General features: G+C 41.0%; 1 protein-coding gene across 3 annotated transcripts in view; it reads left to right on the forward strand.

The window, feature by feature from the left end:
* CACNA1D (calcium voltage-gated channel subunit alpha1 D) overlaps positions 1–18,982 on the forward strand; it is a 459,890-nt gene that overhangs the window by 320,947 nt on the left and 119,961 nt on the right. For all 3 annotated transcript variants that reach the window (XM_037798311.1, XM_037798303.1, XM_037798296.1), the window contains exon 9: positions 18,627–18,796. In XM_037798311.1, the coding sequence (XP_037654239.1) occupies positions 18,627–18,796 (170 nt within the window). The remainder of the gene's footprint in view (positions 1–18,626; positions 18,797–18,982) is intronic.

Genomic DNA, 18,982 nt, shown 5'->3' on the forward strand with positions numbered 1-18,982 from the left:
CCATTCGCACCCCTTTTATTCAACATGTAAAAGGCATATAACGATTGGAAAGAAATAAGTAAAGAGCTATCTCTGTTTATAGTCAACGTGATTGTCCCAATGAATCAACCAAAAACCTGCTGGAAACTAGTAAGTGAATATAGCAAGTTCACAGGATACAAGATCACTGTACAAAAATCAATTTTTTCATGATATATAAGCTGCAAGCATTTGAAAAAGTGAAATTTAAAAAAATATTTACAACAGCATAATAAACTTAAAAACTTAGGATTAAATATAAGAAAAGATACATAAGACCTCTGGATTGAAAACTACAAAACACTGATGAGTAATATTAAAAATGATCTAAATGAAGATATACCATGCTAATGGATTGGAAGGCTCAATATTGTTAAATGTCCGTTTGTCTCAGATAGATCTACATATGCAGTGCTGTCCCACTCAAAAACCATAACAGGCTTTTCTTTTTCTTTTTCTTTTTTTTTTTTTTTTTTTGAAATTGACAAGCTGATTCTAAAATTTATATGGACTGTCAAAGGCTCTATAGTAATCAAAACAATTTTGACAAGGAAGAACAAAGTTGGAGGACTTATACTACCTGATTTCAAGACTTGCCATAAGCTCCAATAGATACAGTATGGTTTTGGCATAAAGATAAATATATAAAATTGAACAGAATAGAGAATCTAGAAAAACATATATATGATTTTAGACAAAAGTGCTAACATAATTCAGTGGAGAAAGGATAACCTTCTCAGTAAAATCATGCAGAAACAACTGGATATCTCTCTGTGAAAAAATGAAGCGTGATGCTTAGGTCACATGAGACACAAACATTAACTTGGAGTGGATCATTAATCTAATTAAAAGGTTAAATTTAAATATTTTCTAAAAAGATATCTGTTCTTTAAAAAACACTAAGAAATTGAAAAGGGAAGCCATACACTGGGAGACAGTACTCACAATACATGTATATGACAAAGGTTTATATCTAGAATATGTAAAGAACTCTTACAACTAAATAATAAGATAAACTGGCAAAAGAGTTGAACAGATACTTAAAGGAATACATGCAAATAACTAAAAAATGTATATAAGATGTTCAATATCAATAAAGTGCAAGTTGAAACCATAATGAGATACCACTACGTATATAGTAAAATAGCTAAAATAAAAAAGACTGACAATAGCAAGTGTTAGCTAAGATATAGAGCAATTGAAACACTCATGTAGAGCTCATTGAAGTATAAAATGGTATAACCACTTGGAAAACAGTTTGGCAATTTCTCATAAAGTTAAACAAATAACTTACCATATGGCCCAGCAGTTCCATTCCTAGGTATTTACCCAAGAGAAATGAAAACATATGTCCATGAAAAGACTTATAAGTGAATAGTCATAGAGCTTTCATAATAGCTCCAAACTGGAAAAAACAAACGTCTATCGACAGGTAAATAGATAAATTGAGGTATATCCAGACACTGGAATGGTATTCAGCAGTAAAAAAGGGAATGAACTACTAATACAGCATTATCAACGAAGCTCAAAAACATTTTGCTGAGGGAAAGAAGCCAGAAACAAAAGAGAACATATGGTATAATTCCATTTATATGAAGTTCTGAAATAGGCCTAACTACCGGCATACCTTGCAGATATTGTGGGTTTATGTTGCAGTAAAGCAAATATTGCAATAAAAGCGAGTCACCTAATTTTTTGGTTTCCTAGTGCCTATGAAAGTTATGTTTACATTATACTGTAGTGTAATGTGCTAGCATTATGTCTAAAAAAAAAACAATGCACATAACTTAATTAAAATGTGACACAGAGGCTGAAGTGAACACATGCTTTTGGAAAAATGACACTGATAGACTTGCTCGATACTGGGTTGCCACAGACCTTCAATTTGTTAAAAAATGCAACATCTAAGAAGCACAGTAAAGCAAAGCACAATAAAATAAGGTATGCTTGTCATCTGTACCAAAAGAAATCAGTTCATTGGTTTTCTGAGGTGGAGATGACTGGGAAGGAGAATGAAAGAACTTTCTGGAGCTGACAGAAATGGTCTGTATCCTGATTGGTGTGTTTACATGGGTATCTGCATTAATCATACTCTACACTTAAATTGTGTGCATTTTATTCTTTATGATTTTAAAATACCATTAAATAGGATTGAAAGAGTCTTCTGCTTCTGATCAAGATAGAGTAGCAGGGACTGGATTTACCCTCCCATCTGAAACACCACCAAAAACAAAACAGGCAATACATATAAACAATAGTTTTCAAAACACTGGATATCAGGCAATGAAGGACAAAGATCCCTGAGAAACAGGAAACAAATGAAATGAGCCCTATGATTGTCCCAGTTACTGATTTGGGAGAGTGTCTAGGCCACAGCAAGTAGAGGAGACTGAATTAAGGGTCTGTGGAGATAGAGGTAGCTAGAGTACACAGATGAACTATCAAGGAGGAGAAAACTGCATAGAAAGAGAACTCCAGAGATTAGCAAAGGGTCTTTCTTGAGTATTCAGCAGAGTACTTTTCAGACTATGTGTGTGAGGAAACTACCCAAGGTTGGGGAAAGAAACATTCTAATGGATTAGAGAGAACAATGTTCAGTGTTCACACAGGGCCAGGAATAGTGCCTGTTCCTACCACCTAGACTGGAAAAATTTGTAATTCATGGGACATTGGGTAGAGTATTCAGAAAGTTTTTGTCTCAGTAGTGAGGAATAATTAGCCCTAGACTGAGCACTATTCCTGACCCACCTAATATATCATTAAAGCAAGATCGAAACGATCAAACAGTTTGATCCAAGTAACTTAACAAAGCACAAGAATATTTAGGAATGCAAAAATATCTAGCACCCAATAAGATAAAATTTACAATTTCTGGCATTCAGTCAAAGATTACCAGGCATGCAAAGAAGCAGGAAAACATGACCTATAATGAGATTTCATCATTCAAATGAAACCAACTCTGAACTCACACAGATGTTAGAATTAATAGAAAAGGATGTAATAACAGTCATCATAACTGTTTTCCGTATGTTCAAAATGTTAAGAAGTAGAGACATGAAAGATAAAAATATTACTATAAAAATATCAAGCTCCTAGGAATACATCTAATTAATTCATGGGTTGGAAAACTCAATAAGATGTCAGAAGACAGGTAGTATTAAGAGAAGGTACCTTACTCTTCTTTGCAGTGAGGCAATAGGAAGAGAAGATGGGGCAAATAGAAGGTTGGTTTGGTGGTGGGAAGCGGAGAGTAAGAACTCCTGATGGGAGTTCTTAGTTTTTCTGAAGCCAGGGAAAGGATTAACTGCTGAGGATAGGGGGGTAGGTGGCAGAGTTGTTTGTCTCAGGAAAGTGAAGACTTGAAATGATCATTGTAGAGAGGGAGGCAGCAGGCTAGAGAAACAAGGTAAGTTATCAGGTAGTGTTGAGGCTGTTTAAGGTTGGTGATCATGAATTTATAGTGATGTTAATCTATCCCATTATATGACTTACTGTAGAAGAGCTTGGTTCTCTTATCCAGGTATGGAGAAAGGGAATATTTGAGCACATCTAGGATGAGAGTTTTGCTAGCTGTGTGTAATAAAAAGATGGAACAGAGTTTAGGGTATTGGCAAGAGCATTACTGAAAAGATGGGTCATGAAATCTAGTGTGGATAAGGAGAAAAGGAGAGGCCTAATTGGGAGAAAATGGAGTTACCAAATGACTAGACATCTCAGAAAGGTTACAAATGTTTATAGTAGAAGTAGTTGAAGAAGTCAGGAGGTTGTGGTCAGAGAGCAGAAGGCTTGAATTCATGATATGAGTGATAAAATTTGGGGTGTGACAGTGGAAGTGGGTGACTGAGGAGGCATAGAGGAGATGGTCATTGGAAATCACTACTTCAAGGAATTGAGAAGTCAGGGATTGGTCAAGACAACCAAGGGATATTGGAATCCCCCAGAAGATCGTAGAACTTGAGCTAGAAAGGATGACTGGGAGCCAGGAGCTAAGTCATGAGTTCAGGGTATTAGAAGACAAGACAGAGGAAGAGGAGAAGGTCACGTAGCCAATGGCACTATCCTCAAAGGAACGGGATTTTTGTCTGTTTGATTTTTATAGTAGGATGAGGGAGTATTGGTCTAAATGTGAAGAGGAACAGAGAAGCCAGGAAGCTCTCAGCCCCCACCTTAAGAACCTGAGGTAGAGGGGTTTCAAAGGACTGTAAGGGAAGTAAAGCAGTGAGCTCTATTGTAACCCAGGTTTCAGGTAAAGCAAGGAGGTTATGGGATCCCTTTGAAGAGACTGAGGGTAGAGGAGAACTTGTTGCTGCTGGAGCAGCAATTCCAGAGGGCAGAGGGAATGACTGAGGAGTGGGGGGAAGCATGAGGAGAAGGCTGAGTTTGTGACTAGAAAGTTCAGAGTAACACAGGAGTGACAGTACACTAGGTACAGGTGTTTAGGAGCTGGGCGTGTGGCTTAAACTTCGGGCAGTGATCAAAGGCATCAGCAAAGAGAGGAGAGACTCTGATGCTGGTAAAGTCTTCTGATGAGGGATGGCCCTTGGCTAACAGTGGCCCTGGCTCACTTGGTGTTGGGTGATGCTGCCCCGTGGCTGTGGTCTGGGCTCATCCAGCTTGAGGGGTGTGGGGATCCTGGAAACTTCGGTCTCAGAGACAGTCTGTGGTATTGGTTATTTCTGGGAGTATGCGCTCAGTGCCCACCTGGCCTGGGGTTATGGCAGTGCTCATGGTTTTGATATCTGTGTGTTGTTCCATCCTAAGGTGGCTTCTTTGGTGGAGAGGGTTACTAGCTGCTGTAGTTATTGGTTTGTTACATATTTTAGTGGGAAGAACACAAATCCAGACACCAGAAGTCCTGGCTCTGGTTCCTGGTTCTATACTTACTAGAGATGTGACTTCAGTCAGTATACTTCACTTCTCCTCCAGGCTAAGCTTTTCTCACCCCTAAAATTGGATAGCCCCATCTGCCATGTAATTTTCGTCACCGAGCTGTCCTAAGTACCAAGGAGAGAAATGAAAGGGACTTTGTAAACTGGAAAGGCCTTTCCAGTTGTGAAGTGTTCAACATTAGCCTGGTTGTGGGCCCTTCTTAGAGAGGATTTCTGTGAGTTTGAAAAGCCTTATTTGTAGTCTGAACATTCACTTGCTGACGTTTCTCTCCAGGGCCCCACATCTTTCCAGGACCTGGAGTAGACCTGATTTTTTTAAGTCTGATGGTCATACGAGTTTGATTTGGATTGAGGGATAAAATATTAATCCGCTCAGAATGAGAGCATTTCCTTGAAATGCTGCTTTAAAATAAATCTTGGTTTAAGTTATCTCCAAGTGTTTTGGGCTTTTTAACTCTTGAATCAGGGAGGCTTTCTCTGCATCTGAATTCAGCGAGTAAGAGCACACTGCCTGCCCGGTGGTGTGCTGTCCCCCAAAGGCCCACCTGTCCTGTAATCATCAGCTTTTACTTTTGAATAGACCTACAGAGATGTGCTGAGGAAATTCAGGGCCCCATATGGAATTCCAGCACTAGCACCCACTCCCTCATCGACTATCAGTTGAGTATATTTTAGCATCAAATCTGTACCTAACAGTGTGCTCTAGGAGTGTGAGGGAGGGTGGCAGGTCAGAGTAGGCTCTTCAGAGGAAGCTGAAGTCAAATAGGGCATTGGAGGAAGGACAGGATTTGTAAGGATGTTGAGAAGAGAGGACTGTTGTGAGGACAGGAGGGCCTGGTGCATGATGCCCATCAGGAACCAGTGAGTGTGACAGTGTGGCTACAGGGGCGCTCCATGCTGACTGGTGAGCAGGAGGGGAGGAGAATGGATGTTAAGTTGGGCATGCCCAATGAGGGAGTCAGGATTGTTTTCTTTAAGCTGTTCAAACAGTAAGGTAATTGGTGAGAGCTGGGCCTAGAAGGTAAAGTTGATGCCTGGCAGGTATAATGGAGTAAGGAGAACCTGGAGTTGAGGGCTGTGACAGTGGGATGGGTGTGAGGTGAAGAGAGTCTGGGCTTGGGTGTGCACTGGTGTGATGTAAATGAAGACAGTAGGCATGGAAGACACTGTGGACCAGTGCCTCTCAGACAAGGAGAGGTGTGTGCGTTTGATTGTCAAGTCTGTGATAAGGATCGTGAGAGAGAATTTTTCTTTATTGCTTATAATTGTTTTTAATATAGCGATTAGGATATATCTTAGGCACCAGGCTAGGTACTTTATATAGATAATTTTATTCAGTCTTTTCTATTACTCTAGGGAAGTCAGTGTTCTTTGCTTCATTTTTACAGGTGAGGGAAGCAAGGCTCAGAGAGGTTTATCAGTTTTTGCCAAGTCACACAGCTAGTAAATAATAAAGCTAAGAATTAAATCTAGATTTGTCTCCAGAGCCCATGCTGCTTTTCTCATCAGTTGGAAGCCCTTTCTATGTCTGGTGAGGGGAAACTCCCAGGCCCTGCAGAATCTGGAAGCCCTTTCTATGTCTGGTGAGGGGAAACTCCCAGGCCCTGCAGAATCTCTTCCATTCAGACTCAGTCTGTGCTGATACATCCTGACCTGCTCTGTTCTTCATACTCTATTAGTTTCTCTCCCCACCCAAAGTAATTGCCCAAAGCAAAGTGGAATAGTGGAATACTGCGACTTCAGAATATTTGTTTTCTTTTTTCTCTCAAAGTTACTTATCAACAGGGCCCATTCTGGCTCAAGTGGTCCTTTGGGGTACCTCTGAATCCCTATAATATGATGCTCATCTTTTCTTTCTCAACAAAGTCTGATAGCCCAGAGGGCACTTCCCACTATCCTACCCTTCAGTGAAGAACTCCCCTTAGTGCCTCTCATCAGGTGGTTTGCATTTTACATGGTCAGTGAATGGGATTTTGACTGAACTTTCTAAGTATTGCTTTAGGGACAGATAGACTTAGTTCCAGCTTTTTCCTTGGGCTCATGTTGCTCATCTGCATCCTTAACCCACCAGCAGTTCTTTGAACAGGCAACTCCCTCTCTCAGTCCACTTCAGGCAACTTAACCAGGCCCTTAACACAGTAAACTGTTGGTGCCTAAATAGGATGCACCCTGGGTTGCTGGGACCTTTAATGATTCTGCCACCCTCCCCACTCAGACTTCAGGTGCACATTTCCCTTATTTTCCTCTAAAAACTGGAATCTGCCAAGTCTAGCAAGGTGTAGACTTCAGTAGCAGGCAATATTTGAAACCTGTCATAAAAAGATGTGACAATGGTTGTTTGGCTCATTTGGTTAAGTGATAGATTTCAGTCAGGGAAAGTGATGTCAGAAAGAGAGCTGGTGTTTTTTGAAGAATGCCTCTTAAAATGTGTGTGTGTGTGTGTGTGTGTGTGTGTGTGTGTGTGTGTGTATTTAAAAACAGATTAAAACTAAAGTCTGTAACTTTTAGCATGAATTCTTTTCTTTAGAAGAAATTGTCTGCTAGAAGCATTGGGATGTCTTTGGTAGAAAGGAAAGAATTAACCTTTCAAAGAGAGAGACGCTCTTCTGTCCTGAAACAAGGAGCTGGAGTGAAAAGAAAGCATATTTTATTCTAAAATGTCTGAGGTACTTTATTTCTATGGGTGATAATTTTAGACTTGTACAGGACTTTTTTTATTTTGTTTTGTTTGTTTGTTTATTTTTAATGCCATGATGAATACAGTTTTAGGTGTGGACAGATATATCCATTGCCAAACCCACATGTCCATGTCTTTGACGTGATTATCATGTCATGCTTCTAAAAGTGTATTTATTCATTCAGTTACCTGAGTCTTAGCAAGCAATTATTATGGGCCAGGGTTTGTGATGAGAAATTGGTATACAGAGCTTACAGTCTAGTGGGTAAAAGAGAATATTAAATACCCAATTCCAGGGCTGTGTAATAAATTCTACAAAAGCGGCACTCTAGTCCAGGGGACTAGAAGGGCATTAGAGAAATGTCCTTAATGCTGATCTGAGCAAGCAGGGGAATACCTGGAAGAGTGGTTGAGTCTTACTTAAGGGAACGACACTCACAGTGGCCAGGAACTGGAAGAGAGCCCAGTGTCTTGGAGAACTAAGTAAACTTTAGGATGGCTCGAGCACAGAGGAGGAGGTCGGAAAGGAAGCAGCAGAGATAAAAGAAGACCAATAGATCATGCATTTGTTCACTTCATCCCTATCTCACTCCTCTTTCAGGGTAATTGTCAGAGGTCGACCATTCCCAAGGTCTGGCCTGTAACTGGCTTGCTTAGCTGTGAATCCCTGTATTCTGTTCATGGCTCAATCTAGTCATTAAAAGCTAGGAGACACCTAGTTCAAAAACGGTTGTCTCCCCAAAAGATGGAAGCTCTTGAAGTCCTACTCATTGGAGATTTGTTTGAGTTTTCTCTCTGTGTGTGTGCATTTGTGTGTGTGTGTGTGTATGTGTGTGTGTAAATTTCAAAGCATTTAGTTTATCTAAATTTTATTTATGTGAGTCTGGTTAAAGCAAGTAACATTACAACCCAAGAAAAACCTTTTCTCTAGATCAAGGTGATTTCCAGGGGCCCATTTATTTTAAGGGCCATTCGAGAAATAAAAAATTCTAGAGCAAACTGCATATTATCTGTTTGTGTTCATGGTAGCTACATTTAATCTGCATTTCCATTTGTATGTGATAGCTTGCTTCAGGCTAAACGTCCTCTGTGCAATAGTGTTGGCTGAGCCAGGACTCCCAGAGCTCAGGATGTCAGGACCTGAAAATTCTGGGGAATGTCAGGGTTTGGGGGGCTTTTGCCAGAGTATGAGGCTTGTGCCCAAGCCCTGGGAGTCTCTAGGGTTTCCTGAGGAGGAGGCTGGCTGATTCTGGGTAGAGCTTCTCTCCCTGGAGCAGTGCTTCCTGAGAAGGGGTGAGGGATAGCAGGTGGAGAGTTGAGCAGAAAGGGTGCTGTTACCCTTTTCTGTTCCTGGGTGGGGCTGTGGAAGCAAATCAGAATTTGGTGGTAAGCAGGGGCTTTCTGCTCTGCCCCTCCCAGAAGCTTTACTGGTTGAGCCTCAATTTTGGCCATTGTGAAATGGGCTTGAGAATCCTTGTCCTGGCTATCCCACACAAGAGTTTTGAGGAGCCTGTGAGATGGTGAATATAAAAATACTTTGAGGATTCTAAATTAAAGGTTTATTCCTGGTATTACTAGAGAAAGAGGACATGGCATAAACTTGGGTTCTGCCACAGAGAACCAAGCCAGTTCCCCCAGCTGCTCAGGCTCACGTTCTGCTGAAGCTGCTGTTAGTTATCGGATGGGACCCAGGGCAGGTGCAGTCATGGGTGGAGGACTGCTGAAAGTGGCAGTGGGCCCAGTCTCTGCTTGTTTCGGAGGCTTTGGCTTGTTCTGCTCTGTTTATCCTCCCTGTCATAATGTCCTTATTGGGGGAAGTGTGAGTATAGTAAGGGTGTCAGCACCCCCTTTCAGCCATTTCTGAACTCGCAGCCCTTACACTTCTTGAGTGTTGATGCCACCAAAGATTCTTGGCTGCAAGATCTAAGAGAGGGTGCTAGACTGCTATTCAAGGAAAGGCGCAGGAAATGAGGAAGGGGCCAATTCATGGCAGTCAGGTTTCTTGCTTGCCTGTGAGCCACAGAGAAGGCCAAGGAGAGTATAGTTGTAGCAATGGTTGAACATGGTGCAGGGCAGTGTGTTGCCATGTGCTATTGGGGCTGAGGGGATGTCACATCATGTGGGGCCTGTGTCTTTAGAGCATCCTCTGCTCCTCCTTCCCTGCTCAGACTTTTGTCCCTTCAATTCTACCAAAGATCCCTGTCTGCACCTCTCCAGGGAGTTTGCTTCCTCTCCCAAGGCAACCCATTTCATCCCTGGTGAGCTCAGACTACTAGAAAACTCTGCCTTACATTGTGTCTTCTTAAAACTCGAAACTTCCACCCACTTCCTGGGGCCACACAGCTGGTCTGATTCCTCTTCCACATGACAGCCTTGCAGAACATGAGGACCAGGGACATGGCTCTTCTGCAGCATCTCTTCTCCATCTAACCCCCTTAGTCCTGCATCTACCCCAACCACCCTGCTCAGTCTTTCCTGAACACTAAGGAAAGGAATATTTACATGGCACATGGGGCATCATCCAGTCCTGAGGAAGAAGGTCCATATTAGCAGAGAGGAAGACCCTGGGTGTACCAGACCTAGGGGACCAGCATGAGAAGGAGAGAAGTGAAAGTGAAGGTAGCATGGGGATGGTCAGGGGATCACCAAGGACAAATAGTAGTGTAAGAAAGTTGGGAATTTTTGCTAGAACCATGTTGTTTTTGACTCACATTTTTATTGTTGTCAAATCCAGCCCATCATCCAGTGTTTACTGAATGTCTCTAGCCTCCCTGCCACCATTTTCTCCCTATTTCCATGTCATCTTCACACATAATGTCTGTATGACAGAGTTGAAAATGGCTATCTCCTATAAAACTTCTATGCGTCCCTCATTGCCTGCAAGGATACAATCCAAGTGTCTCAGATTTTTTTTTTATAATTCTTATTAACCTTTTTTCAGCAGTTTTATTGTGATATATTCACATATCATACAGTCCATCCAAAGTGTACAATCAGTGGTTCATGGTATTATCACATAATTCTGCATTCCTCACCACAGTCAATTTTAGAACATTTTCATTACTCAACGAAACAAACAAACAAAAAAACCCATACACATTCCATACCTCTTATCTCCCCATTATTGTCCCTTAGCATTGGTGTAGTATAATTGTTACTGTTGATGAAAGAATATTAAAACATTACTGTTAACTGTAGTCTATAGTTTGTAGTAGGTGCATTTTTCCCATATACCACTCTATTATTAACTTCTTGTAATATTGACATACATTTGTTCTAATTCACGAAAGAACATTTTTATATTTGTACTATTAATCGTAGTCATTGTCCACCACAGGATTCAGTGTATTATACAGTCCCATTTTATCCTCTAGCTTTCCTTCTAGTGACATACTGTACTCTGAACCACCCCTTTCAATGACAATCATCACATAATTCAATGCTGTTAATTAAACTCACCATATTGTGCCAAGTGCCTCAGGTTTTATTTAAGACCCCTGACCGACTGACTTTAACCTGTTTTTTGACCCTCATATCTTCTTGCTTCTACACTCTTTTTCCTCTGCATCCTGCTTCTGCCTTCTTTGTACCCATGTTGAGGTACTTGAGTGAGGATTCTGTAATAAGATGGGCTTGTGTGCTCCACTTCCCAGAGCCACAGTCTCCTCAGTTTCTGTATAATGAGGATAATAACAAGTTTCTACCTTACAACAGGTACTAGCCAGAGAGGTTGGGGTAAGGTGTTGTGCTTGCTTGGGTCTGTTAAGGATACAACAGTGAGGAGGTAGCTGGATGAGGGGACACACACATATCTATGTCTTGGTGTGCAACAAGTAGAGTGCTCTCACAGATGAGAGAAACCAGGGAAAGTGTCACCAAAAACATGAAGTGAGCTGGGTCTTGAAAGGTGAGCTGGAATTCAAAGATGGGAAAAGGCTGTCCAAGTAGGTGGAATTCTGTGGACAAAGGCTCAGAAGATTGAGAAATTGAGAGGAGCATGGCCAAATTATTGGGTGTTGTGTTTCTGAGAAAGGGAATGTAAATCTGGCATAACAGATGGGAGAAACCTAGAAGGCCTTAAGTGGCTTGGTTGAGGTGTTTGACCTTGATTCTTGAGAGCAGCAGTAAGGAATCATGAGGCATTTGAGCAAGACAGCACCACGATGAGGTCCAGGCCTGGAATCGTGACCTGAAGCAGAGAGCAGGCAGCCCTAATAAAATGGTCTGTCTGCGACCTCTTCAGCTACCTTGGTGCAGACTGGCCAGTGCAAGATGGTTGTTGTCATAACAGACTGCCAGGGAGATTCCTCACTGAGTAATTGCTTCTTAAAAGGGGAGAGATATGGAGGGAAGGTTTTATAACAACCAAAAGACAGAAAATCCACTACACAAGGCCTATAAGTGATAAGGAAAAATGGAAGGCTGGTGCAGGAAGCTACTTCAGGTGGATGTCCGGGCACTGACACAGTTGTTTCCTGGGAATCGTGGACTTTTTGTCTTGTAGCGATGCATTCTGGTCTCTTTAGAAGTAGGGCTTATTTTGTTGTGTGCATTTGTTGTGAACACAGCTGTCCTGCATGCCTGCTTGAAGGGAGGCACCATGGTTGAGACAGAGGTGTGTAGAAAGAAATACACAAGAAATGGACAATGTTGCCCATTCCCACAGGTGTTTACAATCTAGTTGGTAAGCCAAGACAAATATGTAATGACATAATTTTACATTTGATTAGTACAGTTACATTTTTCTAAACTTAAAAAAATTTTTCTGTTTGGAAATAATTTCAAGCATACAGAAAAATTGTAAAGTTGAAAGAATAAGATTAGCATGATGAACAATCCATGTACCCTTTACCCAAATTCACCTGTTCTTAATATTTTATCTTATTTATTTTTTGTCTATCTGTCTATCCATCTACATATCTGATATTTCTGAACCATTTGAGAGTAGATTGTATATATCATGGCCCTTTACCCCTACAAACTTCAGTGTGTATTTCCTAAGAGTAGGGATATGCTTTTGCATAACCACAGTAGTTATCAGCTTCTGTAAATTTACCATTGATGCAAACTTTTATCCAATCTACTATATCTATATTCCAAGTTTGTTAATTGACCAAATAATGTTCTTTATAGCATTATTTCTTTCCCTAGCACAAGATCTAGCTGAGATCAGATATTTCATTTAGTTTTTTTTTTTGTATTTTACCTGCAATTTTTTTCCATTTTTTAAATTGTGAACTTCAACACATATACATAACAGTGATAACTTTCAGTGTACTATTTCACAAATAGTTAGAGAACAAATCTCAAAGAATGTCATGGGTCACAGTTTCACAACTTCAGCCATTTCCATTATTGTGAAATACAACATATATACAGAAAGGTGTCATCCCCTGATGTACAGCTCAACAAGCAGTCATATAGGTAATTTCAAAAATTGTTATGGGTTACAGTTCCACAGTTTCAGTTCTTTCCTTATTATGCAATGCAAGGTATATACAGAAAGGTCAAGACCTTCAAGGCACAATTCGACTAGTAGCTACGGAGGAAATCCCAAGGGATGCTATTGGCTATAGTTGCATGTCATTTACTTCCTTCCAGCCATCCCAACACTCCAGCATCCAAATATATGTATATATTTATATAAAGTTTCAGTATTCATAGACCTTTGTTGAATCTTACCTTGTTTATTGCTACTCCTTCCTTTCACTTAATCTCTTTCTCCATCTTCAGCTGTGTCTAGCCAGCGAGCACCCTAACTTGTTCATATTAAAAGGGGGTATCAACAGTATGGGGAAGGAGGCTGCATCTGATAGTTGATCTTAAAGAGGCTGTTGCCTATGGGTTTTAGGATTTGTCTGGTATAGGCATACTCTGATGGATTTAAGTTTCTGAAAGATAAAACTTAGTGCGTGCATCTTGTACAGAATCTCAGGTAGGGACCTAGGTATTTGGGGACCACTTTTGGTAAGGGCATGGCATACTGTGGCCATTTGGATTGTCTAGCTGGAGCTTGCATAAGAGAAACCTCCAGAATAGCCTCTCGACTCTATTTGGGATCTCTCAGCCACTGTGACCTCAGCTTGTTACCTTTCTTTTTTCCGTCTTTTGATCAAGTGGGCATTTTCAATCCCTTGTCTCCAGGGCCAGGCTCATTCATGGGAATCATGTTCCACATTGCCAGGGAGATTCATTCCTCTGGGAGTCATGTCCCTCGTGGTGGGGAGGTTAATGAGTTTATTTGCTGACTTTGGCTTAGAGAGGGTAAGGCCACATTTGAGCAACAAAGAGGTTGCCTGGAGGCACCTCTTCAGCATAATTATAGGAAGGCTCAGCCTCCTACTTACAACCCTAAATTTCACAAGAGCAAGTCTCAAGTAAAGGGCTTGATTTATTATGAAGTGGGTTCTTAACTTGACTTAATATATATTCTATCCTAAAATAAACCGTCTCGTTTAGTTTTAATATCTCCTTAGTCTCAATTAACCTGGAATGTTTCCATAGCTTTTATTTATTTATTTATTGACATTGACATTTTTTGAAGAATACAGTATCCTCTATTTGGTGGAGGTTTGTCTTATGTTTTTTCATGATTAGATTCAGGTTATGATTCCCAGATGGAATACTACATAAGCGATATAGTGTCTTTCTCAGAGCATGTTATCTGGAGACACATATTGCCCATCTTCCTCTCATGATTAATGTTAAGTTTGATTACCCACTGTATAGATCCTGTTTTCCCCCTTGCACTTAATAACCAATCCATCACAAGTTCCCCCTAGATTTAATATCCTTGATGATTATTACCTGAACCAGTCTTTACCACAATGGTTTCAAAATGATTTTCCAACCCAGCACTCCCTCCACATTTACCAGTTAGCACACAAAATTTAACTGTAAGAAGGTGCTCTTCTTTGTCCTCCATTTATCTATCTATCTATCTATTAGGGATGTAGATTGATTTTTTTAAATTTTATAATTCATTACTGGCCTTAATTATTTTGGTGCTCAAATTATCTCAGATTTGACCAGTATCCCTTCTCTGGCTCCCATATCCTTATGTCATGCCCCATTCTCTTTTTGTTTGTTTCTTTTTGCTTTTCTCTTCCTTACTTTACCTACCTTGCCGCTGCTCTGGAATCAGCCTTTCTTTTTATATTAAGTATTTATTACTCATAAATATTTCTTAATATTCACAAGAACACATCCTCACATTCATGGATAGTTCAACAGTCTTTATAATTCATTCAGGGCAACCAGTCCTAGCTTAGTGAAGGTGGGGGCAGCTTCAGTTCCAGTATTGTGCAGAGAGATAGATGCCCACCAGAAAATGCCCTTCTCAGGGCTATTTATATGTCCAGGAATCTTAATTATATCACTCTGCTTGCTTCGTATCTTCTTGATCAATGTCCAGGGAGGCTGATTATGGCAAAACTAGAACATGTTTGATCACGAAATGAATACTCAATTAATAAATATTCCCCAGAGTCAATTTTGGTTTAAAGAGGTGGAAACCCAGGTATGGAATCAGCCATTTTCTTCAAAGACTCCTCCTTCCTTTCAGTGGCGAATGCTGTTTGAGACCAAGGTCTGGTGCCAGGCGTGGTCACAGCATCTAGGGTGTCTTTGCTTCTAAATACTTTAATCGGACAGAGCTAGGAAGTATATGCGTGTACATGCACATATCACATGTACACATGCATACATATATACACATCTCTTTGAAATTGCAAGTCCACACCAGTATCTTTGATTCCAGTTCACCTCAGGACAGTTCTTTCTGGTCTTCCTCCATTCCATATTTCTCTGTCCCTTCTTCTACAGTGAGGACCCTGGCTCCCAACAACATTCACCTATGTACTCATTTGTTCAATTTTCTATTGCATCTAAAATAGTTTCAGCCAAATCACTTTAAAAAACAAGGATTTGTTTATAGTTCTTCCCTCACTCTAACCCTGCCTGAGTACACAGAGTGTGGTTATTGTACTCATTTGAAATAAAATGAGATTCATTGGTCTCAGTTTGCTTTCAGTATTATTACTCCCTGCCCCCCCCCCACCAAATTTCAATATTTAGAATATTAACATGCCTCCAAGAGTCAAAACTGTAGAAAAAGATATACTTAGAAGTATCGCTCCATCTTTTATCCCTTCTAGTTAATTCATCCCCATCTCTTGTTTTCTGCTTTATCCCTCATATGCATTGCAGAAATATGCATGTTTTCTTATTTCCCATTCTTTCATCTGCAAAGAGTACACTATATATGCTCTTTTGTACAACACATTTTTTTGTTCTTTTGTTGGACACACTCTAAACAAAATTCTTCTCTGGAACAAGTTAGATTTTAGGCACTTGCAAAAGTCTGATGGTTTCTATCAATAGCTTTGTAAAATGAACGTTTGTGATAATGACGATTATTTAATCCCTTAGTAATAGGCTTCTAGAATATGATAAATTATTGTACAAAATGAAATAGCTGTCTATTTTCTGTCATCTGCTAAGTTTGATACGAATTATGGTAGACTGAAGTGAGATTTCCGGGAACTAAAGATTTGTTGAAATGGCAGTGGGTTGCTTTTCACTGAGCAGATAGTGATGCAGCATTGCTAGGGTACTGCTGGCTCTCTGCAGTCACTCTGAGCCCTGGGAGCCCATGGGTCCTTCTGGGTGTCTCCCAAGCTCTGATGCAGTCATGATAGCTTAGACCCATTCAGAGCTATTCCCAAGTTTTCTCCCTCTGGTATTTGAGAAAGCTCCTATAGTTGCCGTTTTAAAATTTTTTTGTATGCCTAGATTTAACAACTAAATATTATTTTACATCTGAACTTTACACTTTTACAGTACTCTGTAATTTTTCACAGGATTATTATGTTTAGTATTTATTTAATCCCTGGGAAACAGCAGACCAGTTATTATTATGTCTATTTTGCAGGAGAGGAAACTGATGCTCAGAAGAGAAAAGTGACAGAGCTGGAACTAGAATACAGGTCTTTAGTGATAGAGCCCAGTGTGGGTTTGGGAGAACCAAGGGCGCACCTGGGTTTATCACAATGACCCCACCTTCCTGTGTCCTTTACCCCACCCTGTCTCATTGCTGACAGGGAGATTTATGCCTTGTAAATCTCAGTTCTGTCCAAATCAGTAAATGGTATATGTGGTCGTTAGTAAGTATTAGGTCTCTCTGAACTGTCTAAAATTAATTCTGAGGGTTTGTATTAAGAGCTTTGGTATGTTAATGCGAGTTCAGAATCAAAACACACACCAAGATTTATACGAGGATACTTTTTCTGGTAGATAATAGAATTGAAGACCCACTTACTTGTTCTTTACATTGTATTTAAGAAAACAGATTATGTAATGCTTTGACATTTTAACACAACACTTGAAGCTCCTATACTGTTGCTCAGGAAAATGAGTTAACAGGTCTGGAAGCCCCAAATCATTCCAGGGTGTGGTTTGCTTGAGCAACAAGGTACAAGTCCCTTTTTTTGAGATAGGAAGGTATTCTCCCAAGAGGAAAGACTTCAGGGCAAAGGTTCTCTCTTCAAATCCCCTGAAATTGACAACCCTATGAGCCGGATGCCCTGCAGCCGTGTCTCACTCCTTCTCACTTCCCAGAGGGTGATGGTGTAGACAGACTAGTCCTCCCAGAGCCAACTGATAGGTTCTAGGGTGGTGGGGGTGGGTTCTGAAAATGGAGTAATTTAGGAGCAATGAGTGGGGTCCTTGCTAAATGTGGGCAGAGTGTGGTACCTTGGCAAAGATTCCAGTTTCTTACCTGAAGCATCAGTGTCACTGAGTGTTATCTGTTGAGCCCTTCAACAGCCAGGAATTGAGGAAGAGGAGGGAACTGGGAGAATAGGAGGTTGTTTTTATGTAGTCAAGTCATTTCCCTGTTTGCCAGCTGGGTTTGGGTTAATGAGGTCCTTGAAAGGGAGATGTGCTGGCTTTGGATTGGAAGGAAGGTGAGAAGAAAGACAGAGGTAATCTCCATCAGAATCCAGGCGCCTGTGTGTAGAAACTGCATTGCCTGCACCCTTACCTGCTTTCTTAGCAACTTTTTAATTGTAGTTTACTAAATTTATAACTCATATATCTTGACTCCCTTAACAGTTCATGGTTGGAAATGCAGATGTCCCTTGTTTATGAAAATTGGGTAATCATCCACCTGACTCTCAGACTTGCCTGAGCAACTGTGAGATTTTGCATATATGCATAGATTTAGGATTGTAGACACGAAAGGTAGAGTAAACAACAAAGAGTTGGGAGCATTTACACATCTGCCAAAGCCTTTCCATGGCAGATGTTCCCATAGATGGGCAACATACTGTACTGCCTCTTCACCCCCTATAGGGAAGACTTTCAGGGGAAGCAAAGGCCAGGAAAAATACATCAGTGCTCAATTTCCTACCTGGGAAGGGAGAACTGGGCTGGGAGGGGGACCTGCCCTGATCCTGTTCAGTGCTCTAGTGTGAACCTGCAGGTGGTGGGGAGGGGACCTAGTGTGGGCAGTAGGAAGGACCTCCCCCCATCTCAGAGCTCTTGGCTTGGACAAAGGGGTCAGCACGCATTATGAATGCAAAATTTTACCTAAAAGTATTGAAAAGTCCTAAACTTGGTGCTCTCTTTGACCATAATTCAGCCCTCTTGGGCCCTTTCTCTTTGAAGTATCTTAGGAAGCTCTGGGGGAGATAGACATCTCTGAGTTCAGGGCCCTGGTGGGTGTCAAGAGGCCTGCCATGATAGCACAAGGTATTTTGGGCCTAGGCTCATTGGGATTGCTGTCATCCTGAAGGGAATTCATTTTCTAAGAAATGGTGCATGTGTGTTGGTGTGGTCTCTGCAACTTTGACACCCACAGTCTTGCTTAGGAAGGCACTGTCATATGTCTGTACACGTGTGTGTTCCTGTTGCTGTGTTAATGTGGCTGTACTCAATGCTGTGTGTCCTGCCACAAGACTGTTGTGCAGCAGGGCAGATGGCTTATGATGCAGGACCCTGAGGATGTCCTGACATGTGGTTGTTCTGTTTGCCTCCCTCAGAGAATTTTCAAAGGAAAGAGAGAAGGCTAAAGCACGAGGAGATTTCCAGAAGCTCCGGGAGAAGCAGCAGCTAGAAGAGGATCTAAAGGGCTACTTGGATTGGATTACCCAAGCAGAAGATATTGATCCTGAGAATGAGGAAGAAGCAGGAGAGGAAGGCAAACGAAATAGTATGTAGTGTCCATCCTACTCCTGACTAGACAGACCTTGTGTGCAATTCAGGATCCCGAGAGCAGGCATTTCTCACCTCTGAGCCAGTGTGTGAGATGAATGACCTCTTCTCAGCCATCCAGTTCCTTCTGCACATATGACAGAGAGACCAAGTGCATTTAACCTGACTGAATTTCTGGCTGAAG

The sequence above is a fragment of the Choloepus didactylus genome, chromosome 1 (genome assembly GCF_015220235.1).
Source record: "Choloepus didactylus isolate mChoDid1 chromosome 1, mChoDid1.pri, whole genome shotgun sequence".
NCBI classification, from domain to species: Eukaryota; Metazoa; Chordata; class Mammalia; order Pilosa; family Megalonychidae; genus Choloepus; species Choloepus didactylus.